Raw genomic sequence first — 15,657 nt, forward strand, 5'->3', positions numbered from 1 at the left:
CATTTACAAGGGCCCTTCTTTTTTCTCTGATTGTTTGTTTACTTGATAAATACTATGCCTTCCCTAAAAACATTTATAATAATTACTGATATTTCTTCTCCATATATGGCCTATTTTCCCCCAAGTTGCTTTTTTCTTTCTAATTGTTTTGGTCTCTGTCTTTCCAAAGAGATGCTCTCTTCACTTGTCTGGTGGTACTTGGATCTCTGCCATAAATTAGAATAGGGGTCATTGGGAAACAAACAGGATGCCAGGCCTGTGGGCACAGGTGGGGTTTGTTGATTGTGGTTTTGCTAAAGAGTGCCCCAACTAGGCTTTTGTGTTGGAAAACACGCATGTCAGTGTCTTGAAGAATACAAGTTTCACCTGCTATCCAAAAGGAGACTGTTCCTATAAAACCTTTCCTAAGTCAAAATGGTATAAAAAGCAATTACCATTAATTTATATGGAAAATTTTTTAGGTTCCTAGACCCAAAATACAACCTCTCTGAGGCTTTTCTGATACCTTAGAACACATCTTGCTAATGTATATACAAAATAAATCAACATGAAGCACAGATGCTCACTGACACAGTAAAGCTCTGGCACATGGCACATGATGCTGACAGGCTAGGTGTAGCTCCTTAGGAAGGATATGGGCGGGGCCTCTAAGTGGGTGCTCAGTGCTCAGCTCTAATCACAGCTCTCACCTGAGTTGCAGAGGCTTGTGGGGAAGACACCTTGGGGGTCAGGGGTAACTTCAACATTCAGTATGTAAACTTTAACTTCATTATGTTGGCTGCTTGGAGCTTGAGAGTCTGAGTTTAAATGCTTCTTTAAAAAAAGATTTTATTTATTCATTCATGAGAGACACAGAGGGAGAGGCAGAGACATAGGCAGAGGGAGAAGCAGACTCTGCTGGGAGCCTAATGTGGGACTCGATTTAAGGACCCCAGGAACATGCACTGAGCCAAAGGCAGATAGATGCTCAAACACTGAGCCACTCAGGCACCCCAGAGTTTAAATGCTTCTTAAAAAGATTTCCAGTCAATCCTGTTGCTGCCTCACTGGCGCTTCCACTCCAGAGATACCCAGTGCTGGCATTTTCTTGAGTCATAGGGCATTTGTGGTATAAATCAGATGGCTGCTAGGCTTTCTCCCCTACTGGCTCAGATCTGACTTTCTTGGGTCTGCTAAATCATTTAGCCACCTGCTTTCCAACCTCAAAATGTTCTTGCTTTTGTTCCCTTTTCATTCTCTTGTTACTTATAAGTTTATTCCTTTTTTAAAAAGCAGCTTTCTGTCATTTTAATGGGATTTCAGGAAGAAAAGGTGTTACATGTTAAATGTTCACACCAACGTCTGTATTTTCCAGCTAGTTATTGCTGGTCTCTGGTTTTATCAGTATTCATCAGGGCCTTAGTTGCAGCAAAGAAATTGGAAGGATATCAAGTTTCAGAAAATTGGAAGGAACCAAGGGAGGGTAGGCAGTGAAAACATTTTCTAAAGTTAAAACATTCTTCCTTCCATTTTAGGTAATCCATACTTGGTAATAATTCATTTAATTATAATGTCAGTTTGCTTTGCTAACATTAAAGTCCTAAACAAGATATTAGCAAAGCAAACCGATTGCTTTGTGTTCATGGATAGTATCTATGTTCAAATATGAGATTGGCCTGTAGTGGTTTTATTACCTTTTTCTTGTGGTTTTCTTATCAGCCTTTGGTATGAGTGTTATGCAAGATTTGTAAAGAAAGTTGGATGTCTTTTTTTAACCCTCTAGGTCTAAGTAAATCCTATATTATCTTTTCAATTTCTTCTATGATTATTAGTCCATTGTAAAAAATTTTGAGGCAATTTCAGTCACAATTCATATAATTTATCAGTATAGATATAGAACTATAGATACATGTAAATAAATTTCTCCTATACTATAAAAGTGAAAATCTATCTTTTAAGTTATTCCTTTTTCTTGTTTTTAATGCTATTTATGTGTGCCTCCTTTTTATTTTTTAAAGAAACTGTAGATCCAACTCACCAATTTTAACTTGGCAACATTTGTAAGATCTAAATACTGGAGATGTTCCAGATATCTTTCTTTTTGTGGTTTCTAATTTAATTCCATTGTGATCAGAGAACATACTTCATATAATTTGAAGCCTTTTAAATTTATTGAGATTTGTTTTGTGCCCAGAATATGGCTTATCTTGATAAGTGTTCTAAGTGCACTTGAAAAGAATGTGTATTTATCTATTGTTGGTCAAGTTATTTAAATCTCCTACATATTTACTGTTTTCCTTCTGTATCTGTACTATATCCTTACTGATTTTCTGTCTATTCTATCAGTTATTGGGAGAAGAGTGTTCAAATCTCTAAGATTACAGATTTATCTATTTCTGCTTTCACTTCTCTGAGTCTTTGCTTCTTGTATTTTGAAGCACTGTTATTATGTGCATAAACATTTGGAATGTTATGTCTCCTTAATGAGTTGACCATTTTATCATTATTCGGTGAATCTTTGATCCCTGGTAATATTCTTTGCTATGAAATCTGTTATGTTAGATATTAATATAACCACCCCAGGTTTCTTTATATTAGTTTTTTTTTTAATATTTTATTTATTCACGAGAGACACAGACCGAGAGAGAGATAGGGGCAGAGACACAAGCAGAGGGAGAAGCAGGCTCCATGCAGGGAGCCCAACGTGGGACTCGATCCTGGGTTTCCGGGATCACGACTTGGGCCGAAGTCAGGTGCTCAACCACTGAGCCACCCACGCGTCCCTCTTTATATTAGTTTTACAAGATGTATCTTTTTCTATACTTCTAATATTTTGGTGTTTTTGTATTAAAATAAGTTTCTTTTTGACAACGAATAGTTGGGTCTTACCTTTTTATATAATCTGACAATCTCTACCTTTTAATTGGGGCAGTTAGACCACTTATATTTAATATGATTGATGATGTGTTTGGATTTAAATCTGTCACTTTGCTAATTACTGTCTTTTGTCCCACCAGTTTTTTTTTTTCTTTTCCCTCTTTTTCTGTCTTCTTTTGGGATGTGTTTTTAATGATTCTGTTATATCTTCTTTGTTTGGCTTATTAGCTGTGCCTTTTCCTTATCGTAGGATACAAACATTTGTTTTAGAGGAGACATTAAGTTGAGTCATCCAGCTCACATAATGAAGATCAAACCACCCAAACCAGTTACAGGTTAGTAAAATTCAACTAACACTTTCTTCTCTTCTGCCTTTAATTTCTGTTTTTTTCTCTCTTTGTCTTTCTCTACATGTCCTGTCTTTTCTATTTATTAGGGGAAATATGTAAATTATAAGTATAGTTCTGAAGAGGAAAATTTTTTAAAAGTCATAAGCTCTGGGATCAAAAGACAAAACATATAAATGTTACAAGAATACAGCTAACAGAATCGGGAAATCAGGCAAGACACATCTAGCTGGAGTTCATTCATTTTTATATTCCTGTGTTAGTTCATTCATCAGTGTTTGCTGAGTGCCAGTAATGCAGTAAGCACACAGGTGAGTAAGACACATCATCTTGTGCCCTAAAAGCTGCTGTTCCACCAAGGGAGAAGAAGAGGAATCCGGCATTATAGGATATGATAAGTGCAGCAATGGGGAACACCTGGAACCATGAAAACATAGAAAAAAGAGTGACTAACTCTGTCCACAGAGCAGGCAAAGGCTTTATCAAAGGAAGGGGCACTTGGGAAGGTTTTGAAGGATAAGTGGGAGTATGTCATGAGGAAAAGAGAAGTCAATTGTAGGCAGAGGACAGAGTATATCCTTTCAATACCTGCATATGGCATCAAAGATATATCTATAATAATGTTCACTGCTGCAGTATTTATAGAAGCAAAATCTCATACACCTCTCCAAAGGAATACTTCGCAACCATAAAAAATGAAGGAAGGGATCCCTGGGTGGCTTAGCAGTTTAGTGCCTGCCTTCAGCCTAGGGCGTGATCCTGGAGTCCCAGGATTGAGTCCCACATCGGGCTCCTTGCATGGAGCCTGCTTTTCCCTCTGCCTGTATCTCTGCCTCTCTCTCTGTGTGTGTCTCTCATGAATAACTAAATAAAATCTTTAAAAATAAAAAAAAAAATAAAAACAAAGAAGGAAATTCAAAAGGCCAAGAATATCCAATTCACTCTCATAAATGAACATGATGATACAACATGCTCCATCAACATTTATTGTAAAGCTACAGTGATTAAGACAGATAGAAAAACAAAGGAGTGCATAGTAGATTGCAATATATATAAGATATAGAAATATAGATAGATAGAAAAATCAATGAATGAAATATCAGAGGCCAGAACAGAGCCAGGCATTAATGGCCACTGGATACCTGAGGGGTGGCACTCCAGAGCAGTGGAGAAAGGATGGTCATTTCAATAAATGGCACTGGTTGTCCATATGGAAACAAAAGTGAGACTTGACTCCTGCCTCACACCATCCACAAAAATTAATTCTAGATGAACCATAGAAGTAAATAAGAGAAAACAATAATGCTTTTAGAAAATGTATAAAACAATATCTTTATGATTTCTGGGTAGGGAAAGACTTTGTAAACAAGACACACAAAACAAATACAAAAAGCACTTATAATAAAAGAAAAATTTGATAAATTTGGCTACTAAAATTAAGGACTTCGAGTCACCCTAAGACATCATTAAAAGCATGAAAGAGCAAGCCACGTAGAGAAGACATTTGCAAAACACATAAAACTTATGAATTTCATATCAAGAGTATATAAAGAATTCCCACAACTTATTAAGGAAAAGAGATAATCTAGTATAAAACAGCAAGAAATTATTCAAATGGCCAATAAACATGAGTATATATACTCAACATCATTAGTTTATCAGGGAAATGCAGATTAAGACCATAATGAGCTTACCACTCTATACCCACCAGGATGGCAACAATGAAAAGACACTGACTGTACCAAGTTGGTAAGGATATGGAATAACCATAACTAGACTTCTCATACACTGTAGTTAGGAATGAAAATTGATAACAATCACTTTGGAATGATCTAGTAATATTGATGATAATTTATACCCTGAGAGCCAGCATTTATACATATACACTCCTAGGCAGTGTGACCAACTATACTAGTTTGCCTGGGACTGAGGGTTTCCAGGGATGTGGGGCTTTCAGTGCAAAGCAAACCAGGGTGAAGTGGCTCCTCTCCTTCTAGGTATACATCTGATAGGTTTAAAAGTAAATGCGTACCAGGAGTCATGTACAAGAATCATAACAGTGACGTGATATTCAATAGCCCCAAACATGGAATAACCAAAATGTCCATCAACAACAAACAGATCAGCTATAATGTCTTCACTCGGTGGAATACTATCAATAAAAAGGAACAAACTACAGCTATCACAACAAAGTGGCTCACAAACAGTATTAAGCCAAAGAGGGCAGACATAGAGTTAACACTATATATAATTCCATTTGTGTATATAGTTCAAAATCAGGCAAAACAAAGCTGTCATGTTTAGATGCACATTTAGACAGCAAAAGTAAAATAAATGTAATGCAGTGCTTACATAAAAGCCAAGGGAACGGTTGCTGCCCTTCCCAGAAGGCTGTGACTGGAGACTGGCCCTTCCTTGCAAAGCTTCTAGGGAACAGACAATGTCCTGTCCTTGGACCTGAGTAGAGACAGATGTTTGCCTTATGGTAATTTATTAAGATATATATTTTTATGCTGTTTGCTGGATGTGTTCTATTTCCCAAGAAGACAAAGTTTTAATGAATGAAAATAAGCAACAATGAGGAAGGTCTATAGTACTGATATAAAGAGATCTCCAAGCTGTTATGAGTGAAAAAAATGCAAGGGTGCTAGGGTATAAGAGCAATTCTCAAACTTTAGCTGGATCAGACTCACCTGGAGAACTTGTTAGAACCCAATTTGCTGGGCCCCACCTACAGAGTTTCTGTTTCAGCCTGGGGTTGAGCCCGAGAATCTGCATTTCTAACAAGTTCTCGTAGAGCCTGTCAGATCCCTGCTGATCTGGGACCACACTTGGGAAACTACTAGTATCTTATATGCTAGCTACCATTTGTTTAAACAAAAGGGGTCTCTTTGTAGCAACGTATGCAAGGAACCAGCAACAATGGTGGCCACTGGGGAAGGGGAGCTGGGGCACCATCAGGCCTCCTGGATACCCTCCAAAGAGAGCAGAGTTTTGAAAGCTGGGATGGGAACCCAGAAAATCGATCACCCAGTTTTACTGTGGATTTAGGAACAGTTGAAAAAGAAGGAAATGAAAGGTTTCAGGGTGGGAGGAGGGAGTAGAGTGGTAAGAAAAGTGATTGGCAGAGAGGAGGTTTTTGAAGGAAGTTAGTTGGATAGATGTAAACACAGGTAGGGGTGGGACTGTATGCTTATGTGAGCCTTCAGCAGTGGCTCAGTAGTGACCAGCTGGCAGGTTTGGGGCCTTACCAACCTGAGGAGACACCATTAGGATCTGAGGCCTCTAATGCCCTCGTGAACGTTTCCTTGGCTTTCTCTGGGGATCTAGTAATTCGGAAACAGAAAGTGATGGGGGGATGGAGCTGGAGGAGCAAGAGGAGGAGGCAGCCGTCCTTTGCCTGTGCTCCCTGAGCGAGTGGGTAGGAAAGAGGTGGAGAGAAACCCTGGGCTCCCACATGGACTTCTGAGGATGAGGGATTCTGCAGGAAACTGGGGAGCATGGAGGAAGGGGGGAAAAATTAGACAGAGGGAAGTCCCATGGTTTGACTAATTTTGGCATCTTTTCACCCTAGGGACCACATTTAAAAGCCCCCTGGAAGTCTTTGCAAAGATAGAGGATTGCTATGGGTTGGGCTCGGGGCAGAACCACTTCATCAAGGAAAGTCAGTGGGAACAACAAGCAGCCATCTTCCACGCCTCCTACAAGAAGTACCTGGATGAGAAAGGGGAGGAGGAGCCACTCAGGTGAGTGGGAAGGAGCACTCTGCTCCCAGGGAGCCCTGGGGCACGTGCAGGAATCAACCCAAGCCCTTGAACTCATCTGAGGTGTAAAGGCTCCTCTTGATTTGGGGAATTTTTCCAAGAGTTTCAGCAGATCTTTTGAAAAGGTGTGTGGAGATTGTTCAAATACAGTTAGAACAAAGGTGGATCACATTGTGGATTTCAAAGAGGGGGTAGGCATGTATGGAGATAAGGAGTAGAGTTTATTTTAGTATTTTATGCCCAGCCCTCATCTCTTAAATTTTTTCCCCTGATTATCTAGACAACACAGAAGACCCTAAAGACAGAAATGAAAGTCACTACTATTCAGATTTTCTCCATTTCTATCCAGGCTTGCTATTTATTTATTTATTTATTTATTTATTTATTTATTTATTTATAAAAGATTTTATTTATTTATTCATGAAAGACACACACACACAGAGAGAGAGATAGAGACAGAGACACAGGCAGAGGGAGAAACAGGCTCCATGCAGGGAACCTGACATGGGACTCGATCCCGGAGTCTCCAGGATCACACCCTGGGCTGAAGGCAGGCGCTAAACCGCTGAGCCACCCAGGGATTCCCTATCCAGGCTTTTTAAACATAATATATTAATGTATAATTCCTGAAATACCTTCTAGCAGCGGGTATGGCTCATGAACCCCCTGCTGTGATTGTAAAAAACCGAGCCCAAGTCTTTAAAGAGTGCAGTGGAGCTGGTTTTAGGAACTAGCTCTCCCCACAGCTAAGCTGAACCTCAGGGATGTTCTTGCTTCACATAGGAAGCGGAGCCTCTCATCTTGCTGTGAAGTGCACCTCCAATTTTCTCACTTCAGGACACAGACTCCTAGGGCTGCACCCTCATCGCAGCTGCTTGATACCTGAACTAGGACCCAGTGAGGTTCAGGGGTGCACTGCCTTGCAGGGTAGTTGGGAGTTTTGCAGGCTAGCTGTTAAACTGCTGGTAGTGTCTGTAGTGAGAGTCTTTAAACCACAAGAAACTATAAATCAGGAAATCTTTTTTTTTTTTTTTCGTTTTTTTGGGTTTTTTAGAGCAAACTTAGCACACCACTCATTGGATTGTCCCCAGCATAAGCGACCATTATTCATGTCAGCCAAGTCTGGTCACTACAGAGAAAGTTCTACTCAGTGCTGGGTGCTGTTGCCAGTCTGGGAGTGACTCCTGCAGCCCTGCTTGCCCTGCCCTCACCAAATTCCAAAGTCTGCAGCCACCAGACCCAGCACATAAAATGTGATTTACCTTATGGCCCTATGCTCCTGGAAAGGTCCATCCTAACATTCCCTTCATAAACCCATTTCTAATTTTCGTGCCAAGCCTCTGCCAGCATCTCTCCTGGCCAAGGAGTCTGCCATGGCTCTGACTAGTGTCTCTTTTTTTCTCAGCATGGCCTCATTCCATTTCCTCCTTCCTAGCAGCATAATTGCAATGCCAGCAGAAGTCAAGAGCCCCTCAGGTAAATGAGCACGAAGCAGGTGGTTATCCTGGGCAATGATCCACTCAAGGGAATGCCTCAGCAAACCATACATGATGGGAGGGAATGAGGCAAAATGTGCGTCACCTGCTTCGCAGTTGGAGCTTAACAGTTTCTGGTTGGACATTAGGCATCCAGATTCCTTGATAATGGAGTTGGGCATTGTTTTCAGGGAGTGACTTGCCACAGAGGAGGGTATAAGCACATATCCTGCCAGGCTGCTTCTGGACAGGAATTCATTTTGTGGAAAATGTTATTTAAAGCACTGACAGCCAAGAGGACGTGAATTATCTAGAAGATGTGAGAGCAGCTGAGGGGCAGTGTGACTGTCCTCCCCACCCAGGAAGGCGAATTGTCCCTAGGAACCAGGGGTGCCCACCCCTTCTGTTGGGTGCTGCCCATTAGAACAGGCTACTTTTGATTTCAAACTGAATTCCTCTTGAGCCAACACTTTCCGTACAAACCAGAGGGGACTCAGATTCTTTACATGACACCCCTTTCCTCTTTTTCTTTCCCAGGAGTAGCCTGTGTCCTTGGCATACATTGGACTGGAAGTCACAACTTCTTCCTCTATTCGCTTAACCGAACTCTGAAGGATAAAGTCGGTACTTTGGGATGGGAGTTGCCTAAGCGGGCTCTCAGAACACGTCCTCCTCCAGCTTAGTTGAGGGCATGTGACTGACATGTCACTTCAGAGGGCCAGAGACATGCCAGCAGAAGCAGGTGGCTCAGTGGCTGTGGTGTCACTGTGAGGCTCTGTCTCTGAACAGTCCCGTTTCTTAAAGAGAACAGGTCAATAGGGACAAAGCCCAGTCAGGTCCACAGAGCTCCTGTGGCAGCGAGGTAAAAAAAAGACATGGCATCAGAGGCCAGATCCAGCCCTGGCCCAACAGCCTGCAAGCTGTGTGCTGTCAGGCCAGTCACCCCTGCCCCAGTCCTGTCTTCTCATCTGAAACAGAGCTAATTCAGGACACCACCCCTGCCCCTTGCTCACACTTGTCATAAATAGGAGAATCCCGAGGGTCTCAACATAGGCAAGCTCTCGGAAATTGAAAGGCACTTTGGAAATACGGTGGTTATTTGGTTTATACAGACTCATGGAAGCAGTTGCATGAGCACACTCACCCTGTGGTAATTCCGTGAGCTGTACACATAGGTCAAACTTTAGAATTGTCCTTTAAAAGTAACATTTAAAAATAGGCAAAGGAAGACTCTCTTTCCTATCATCCCTCTATCTCCCAGGCAGCATAGCTTCCAACCTCAACCTCTGTACCGACTGGCTGGGACCCTGGGCAGGTCGCTTACATCCTGCCTCAGTCTCCTCATCAATGAAATGGGGGTATAGTGGGCCCCCCTCAGGGGACCCTTGCGAGAATTCACCGGAAGGAGGCATGTAAAGTGCTTAGCACAGTGCTTAGCACCTAGTAAGCACTCATTCCATGTTAGCTGCAGTCGAATAGCAGCATGACCCATTGTTTTATCCTGAGGAAGGAGACAGCATTGCAGAGAGGTGAGAGGGGTGGTGAGCCCAGACAGGCAGACTAGTGTGGGTCTTGGGCTGCACACATAGAGGTGATGTGTAGGTGCAGGGGCTGGGGGGGCAGCCTCGTGCATGGTGTCCTCCCTGCAGACCCAGAGGGTGTGTGGCCCTGTGCTGCGCCCATTGCTGTCTCTCAGCTCAGCTATACCTGCTCCTACCTGTTGATTGCCTGTGAGGATGGCGTGCTCACACTGTGGGACCTGGCCGAAGGTGAGCCCCCCACCTCTGCCTAAGCCCTGGATGGGTCTCTGGGTAATGAGAGTCCCGGAGCGCAGGGATGTCTGCAGGCGCTGGGCCTTCTGTTAGTTACTGCCTTCTTTTGTCAGCTTGGGGAGGTGGTCTTGCTTTCCCTTCATTCAGCCATTCAATAGACACTTCCTGAACTTAATATGCTCTGATGGTTTCCATTCTCTGTGTATTTATTGAGCGCTTGCTCCATACCTGGCACCAGACCAAGGCCTGGAAGTCTGTCCATTACCTCATTATCACACTCCGGTGAGGAGGTGTCTTCCAGCTTAGGGTGTGAGATCCTGGCAGTCTCAGCCCTCCTCCCTCTATCCCCCAGGCTCTTAAAATAAACATGTCTTCCTTGCTGCTATTCTACCCTGAGCCTGGTCAGCAGGAACCTCACTGGTGTGCAAGCTAAGAGACCTACAGCGTGGGCAGGGCAAGATCAGCTATTCTGGGTGGGTGGCACCTTGCTAGAGTCCTGGGGTCCCAGGGTCCCCAGGGAGAGAGTAGATGAAGGGGCAGAGGGAGATGGAGAAGCAGACTCCCCATTGAATGAAGAGCCCTCGAGATCCCTGGGTGGTGCAGCGGTTTAGTGCCTGCCTTTGGCCCAGGGCGCGATCCTGGAGACCCGGAATCGAATCCCACGTCGGGCTCCTGGTGCATGGAGCCTGCTTCTCCCTCTGCCTGTGTCTCTGCCTCTCTCTCTCTGTGTGTGACTATCATAAATAAATAAATGAATGAATGAATGAATGAATGAAGAGCCCAACAGGACCTAGATCCTAGGACCCTGAGATCATGACCTGAGTCGAAACCAAGCAGATGCTTAACTGCCTGAGCCACCCAGGTGCCCTGGGAGTGTCTCCTTCTTACCAAATGTTTTTAGAAGTAATGACTGAATCCCTGGTTTGTCATTTTTTAGAGTAGAGGGGGGTTGTCTTCCCTGGCGGCCTTCCTAAGGCAGCACATTGGTGAGAGTCTGGGACAGTGCCCTGTTTATTGGTGGCCTCAGGGAGGCTTATGTCAGATCAGTTAAGTGCCTTCCTTTACCTGAGCTACTTCCACCTGAAGAATTCCATGGTTGTTTCCAATAGCGGGCACTCCGCCTACATGGTAGAAAGATAAACATGGCTATAGGCCCTCTTGAACTTGAGCAAGAGTTACAGCACCCACAGTGTTCTTTTTATTTTTTTTTTAAGATTTTATTTATTTATCCATGAGAGACACAGAGAGAGAGGCAGAGACACAGGCAGAGGGAGAAGCAGGCTCCATGCAGGGAGCCCGACATGGGACTCGATCCTGGGTCTCCAGGATCAGGCCCTGGGCCAAAGGCGGCGCTAAACCCCTGAGCCACCTAGGCTGCCCCCGACAGCATTCTTAAAATAGCTGAAGATTCATCATGGGCAGAAGAATGATCCTAATTTCACATTCACTTGCCCAATAGCTTGCTTTCATTTTTCTGGGTATTGATACATTCTGGATATTGCTTGGCTACACACACACTTCCCTCTCATTCTCCGAGAACCACCCCATCACCTAACCCCTCGGGGGTTGCCCTACCACCTTGCCCTACCACCCCTCCTCCATGAGGCTGGTCCTCTTCATTCCCTGTGCCTCTCCATCCTTAGGAGGGGGGCTCTTCTCTCCCACTGGGCATTGGGGTTCTCTGGTTTCACTCTCAGAGGGCTCTCCCTCATATACCTGCTGATCACAGACCCTGTGCGCATGGCTGCATCATCCTCTACCTACTTATCTGACCTGCCTGTAACATTTTTTTCTCCAGGTTTCCCACTTGGGGTCGTTGCTCTTCCGGAGGGATGTTTCTGCCAGAGCATTCACTTCCTAAAATACTTCTTAGTCTACAAAGGACAGAACGTGTATCCTGAGGGTCCCTTGAAATCCCAAATCCCACAATGTGTGGTGCTGTGCACAGATTCTTCCCTCCATCTTCTGACAGCCAAGGGGACCCAAGTGCCCACCATCAGCGAGCTTGTTGAGAGGTTGGTAATTTGAGTGCAGGACAGGGTAGATGATCTGCCAGACAGATGACGCCATTCAATAAGGAGAAACCAACCCCCTCCCCAGCAGGAGTCCACTTGCTCTGTAGTCACCACACTCCCTGAGAACCTCAGGATCCCCGCTCTCTTTCATGTATGGGTATCTATGCAAAACTTGTGTCACAAACTTGTATGATGGTGTAAATGACACCTTTGTGTCCCATGTGACCAAGAACAGTGTTGTGTCTACCAAAATAACCTTTTATCAGTTTCCTCAAGTGTCTTTTTTATTTTTATTTTTTATTTTTTTTTATGATAGTCACACAGAGAGAGAGAGAGAGAGAGAAAGAGAGAGAGAGGCAGAGACACAGGCAGAGGGAGAAGCAGGCTCCATGCACCGGGAGCCCGACGTGGGATTAGATCCTGGGTCTCCAGGATCGCGCCCTGGGTCAAAGGCAGGCGCCAAACCGCTGCACCACCCAGGGATCCCGTCTTTCTTTTTAAATTGTGAAACACTTTATGTATGCAAATGATGTATATAATATGTATGTGTGTATATTTAGGGTATATCTATACCACCTAGGAGTACACATTATATACACACATATATACACACTATATATATATTCTATATAGTCTGTGTGTGTGTGTGTGTAGAGAGAGAGAGAGACACAGAGCAAGAGAGAGAGAAACTCCCATGTAAGAAATAGATAATCTTTGATTCAGTTAAGGCTCTCTGTGTGCTTTGTCCCCGGTCACGCCCCTTATCTATTGCTGTGTATAACAAACCACCCTACAATTTAATGACTTGAGAAAACAGTCATTGTTGGGATGCCTAGGTGAAGCACCACCATGAGCCCAGGGTGTGATCCTGGAGGCCCAGGATCAAGTCCCACATCGGGCTCCCTGCATGGAGCCTGCTTCTCCCTCTGTCTGTGTCTCTGCCTCTCTCTCTTTGTGTCTCTCATGAATAAATAAATAAAATCTTAAAAAAAAGAAAAAAAAAGCCTAGAATCTGAGGTGGGTTTAAAAAAAAGAAAAGAAAACAGTCATTGGTTAGCCCCTAATACTGTAGGTCAGCAACTTGGGCCAGGCTCCGATGGGCCACCCTTCCACGAGTCTTGCTCAGGCTCTCACGTGTGCCTCAGGCAGCATCTGGCAGCTCAGCTGGGGGCTGGATGGTCTGAGATGACCTTGCTCACATAGACGGCAGGTGGCTGGGACTCTTGGTTCTCCTCCTTATGGCTAGTCCTGTGGGCTGTCTCAACCTCCATCACCTGGCAGCCTACAGGGTCCTCCCAGCAAGCAGGGGCAGCCACGATGCATAAACGCTTTCCAGGCCTCTGCTCCAGTCATCCTGGACAGAGCACATTATGTGGCCAGACCTGCAGTCAAGCAGTAGGAAAACTGACTCCACCTTTTTATTTATTTTAAAGATTTATTTTTGAGAGAGAGCATGAGCAGGGGGAGGGGCAGAAGGAGAGAATCTTTCAAGCAGACTCTGCTGAGCAGGGAGCCCAATGCGGGCTGGATCCCAGGATCTGATCATGACCTGAGCTGAAACTGAGAGGCAGCGCCCGCCCCTTGACTCCACTTTTTGATGGGAGTTGCTGCCAAATACCATGGCCAGTTTCTTTTTCAACCTACAACGTCATTTTCCAAAATTCATCATTCGCCTTTCTGCAAGAATTAATCACATGTATCTCCAAGTAACATGTCCTTTAGCTGTGCATATTTGGGGGATTTGTAAATGGAATCATGCTCTATGTATTCTCCAGCTTGTTTCTCAGCGCTGTTGCTTCTAGAACTTGCTCTGCGACCTTGCTCACAAGAGTTGCACATGTTGGCGAATGCAGCTACGTTTATTTTCCCTGCTGTACCGCAGCCTGCCATATAACAGACCACAAAAGGCACTCTCCTAACAGTGGATGATTAGATTGTCCCCAGTGTCTGCTACTCAGAAGAGTGTACCAGAGTGTCTCTGGGATGTATGCCCAGGAGAGGCTAGCACAGCCTGGACTTTTCCAGCATGAATGTCTGTGTGTCTCGTTTCTTGCAGGCCCGTGAAACATCCAGAGGAGGCCATCTGTGCAGTGGCCCCGGTTCAAGCCTTCCCCGGCACAGTAGGTTCCTCATGGCCCTCACTCCTCTTCAGTAAATCTGTTCACTTTTCCTTCAAAAATTATCTGTCGAAGGTCTGTCAAGTGCTAGGCACCACACTACCCCTGGGGTATGCGGGATAAAAGAGTAAGCCACTGCCCTGGTGGGGCACACGGTTCAGCTGGAAAGACAGACGAATCACCAAGCAGCTGCCCTGGGAGATGAGAGAGGCCATGCAGCATCCTGGCATCCCACACTGGATGCCACAGAGCAGAGAGAGGGGTCACTGACAGCCTGTGGAATTTGGTGGGGGTGGCTGCTTTCGGGAGGTGGTGACAGGACAGATGAGGTGGAGAGGTCAAGGACAGACTCCCCCATATTTGAGTGCAAGGGAAGGGAAATGGTGTGGTGGCTGGGAGAGGATGAGATTGGGGCACACCTAGCATGCTCATCTGCAGGGAGGAAGGGGCCCAGGCAGAAGAGAGACCTATCTTGGATCTCAGGCCAAGAGGGGCCGCTGGATTGAGCAGGGGTCCCAAGGACAGGCAGGAGGAGAGCCAGCTCCTCAGCAGGGGGCTGCTAGTTCACTCGAAGAGAAGCCAGGGCAGAAGGAGGAAGCACTGCTCAGGATCAGACGCAGCACCTGGAGGGCCTGTTGTTGCTGGGGTCACCAGAGAAGTACACACACGTGTACACACACAAATATGTGTACACACACATACACAGACACACACACCTCTGCTCCCTGGGCAGCTCTTGGTGCCTGAAAGCAAAGCAGTTCTATTGCCAGTTTTTATGTCCAGCTGCTTCTCTTGCTCCAAATGGAGGTGACCAAGAAATCCCCATCACCATCTCTTTGCTTCCCAGGTGCTGATCTTTTGCAGGAATGGCTCTGTACAGCTCATGGATGTGGCCAAGCCTCAGATCATCTGTGCCTTTGCTCCACCCAGAACTTACCATCTGGTGGTCCCCTGGAAGCCTGTGTTTGTCGTGTCTTTGCAACATCCATGTTTCCTGCTCCGAGGTACAGGAGGGGGACCCTGGGGGCTGCTGCCCAGACCTGTGGCCTGGTAGTTCCCTGACACCTTCTGTCCCCTCCCAAAGCACAGAGGGAAGCCCCCAATCTCTTACCCCTTCTTTAGACCCCTCCCCACAGGCCAAAAGGACACAGCTGCTGAGCCCTCACTAGGCACATAGCTAATAGGCAAGGTCTTCTCTCTAGAATCCTGCTGCTCCAGATCAAGTGAGCCCCTCACAGCTTAGCCCCAGTGACCAGGCCTTTACAAGCAGACAGCAGCCCCCCTGTACCCTCCCAGCCCACAGAAAAGGTC

General features: G+C 45.0%; 1 protein-coding gene across 2 annotated transcripts in view; it reads left to right on the forward strand.

Annotated features, from left to right (window-relative positions):
- The window catches only part of WDR93 (WD repeat domain 93), a 49,436-nt gene that overhangs the window by 24,838 nt on the left and 8,941 nt on the right, over positions 1-15,657 (forward strand). Inside the window, exons 8-15 of one of the 2 annotated variants that reach the window (XM_072737280.1) lie at positions 3,107-3,191; positions 6,778-6,949; positions 8,373-8,443; positions 8,980-9,066; positions 10,092-10,211; positions 12,013-12,229; positions 14,286-14,349; positions 15,194-15,350. In XM_072737280.1, coding sequence (XP_072593381.1) covers positions 3,107-3,191; positions 6,778-6,949; positions 8,373-8,443; positions 8,980-9,066; positions 10,092-10,211; positions 12,013-12,229; positions 14,286-14,349; positions 15,194-15,350 — 973 coding nt within the window. Of the gene's footprint in view, positions 1-3,106; positions 3,193-6,777; positions 6,950-8,372; positions 8,444-8,979; positions 9,067-10,091; positions 10,212-12,012; positions 12,230-14,285; positions 14,350-15,193; positions 15,351-15,657 lie in introns of those variants that run through there. The other variant, XM_072737281.1, reaches the window with a different exon arrangement.

This window comes from Vulpes vulpes, chromosome 14 (assembly GCF_048418805.1).
Source record: "Vulpes vulpes isolate BD-2025 chromosome 14, VulVul3, whole genome shotgun sequence".
NCBI lineage: Eukaryota > Metazoa > Chordata > Mammalia > Carnivora > Canidae > Vulpes > Vulpes vulpes.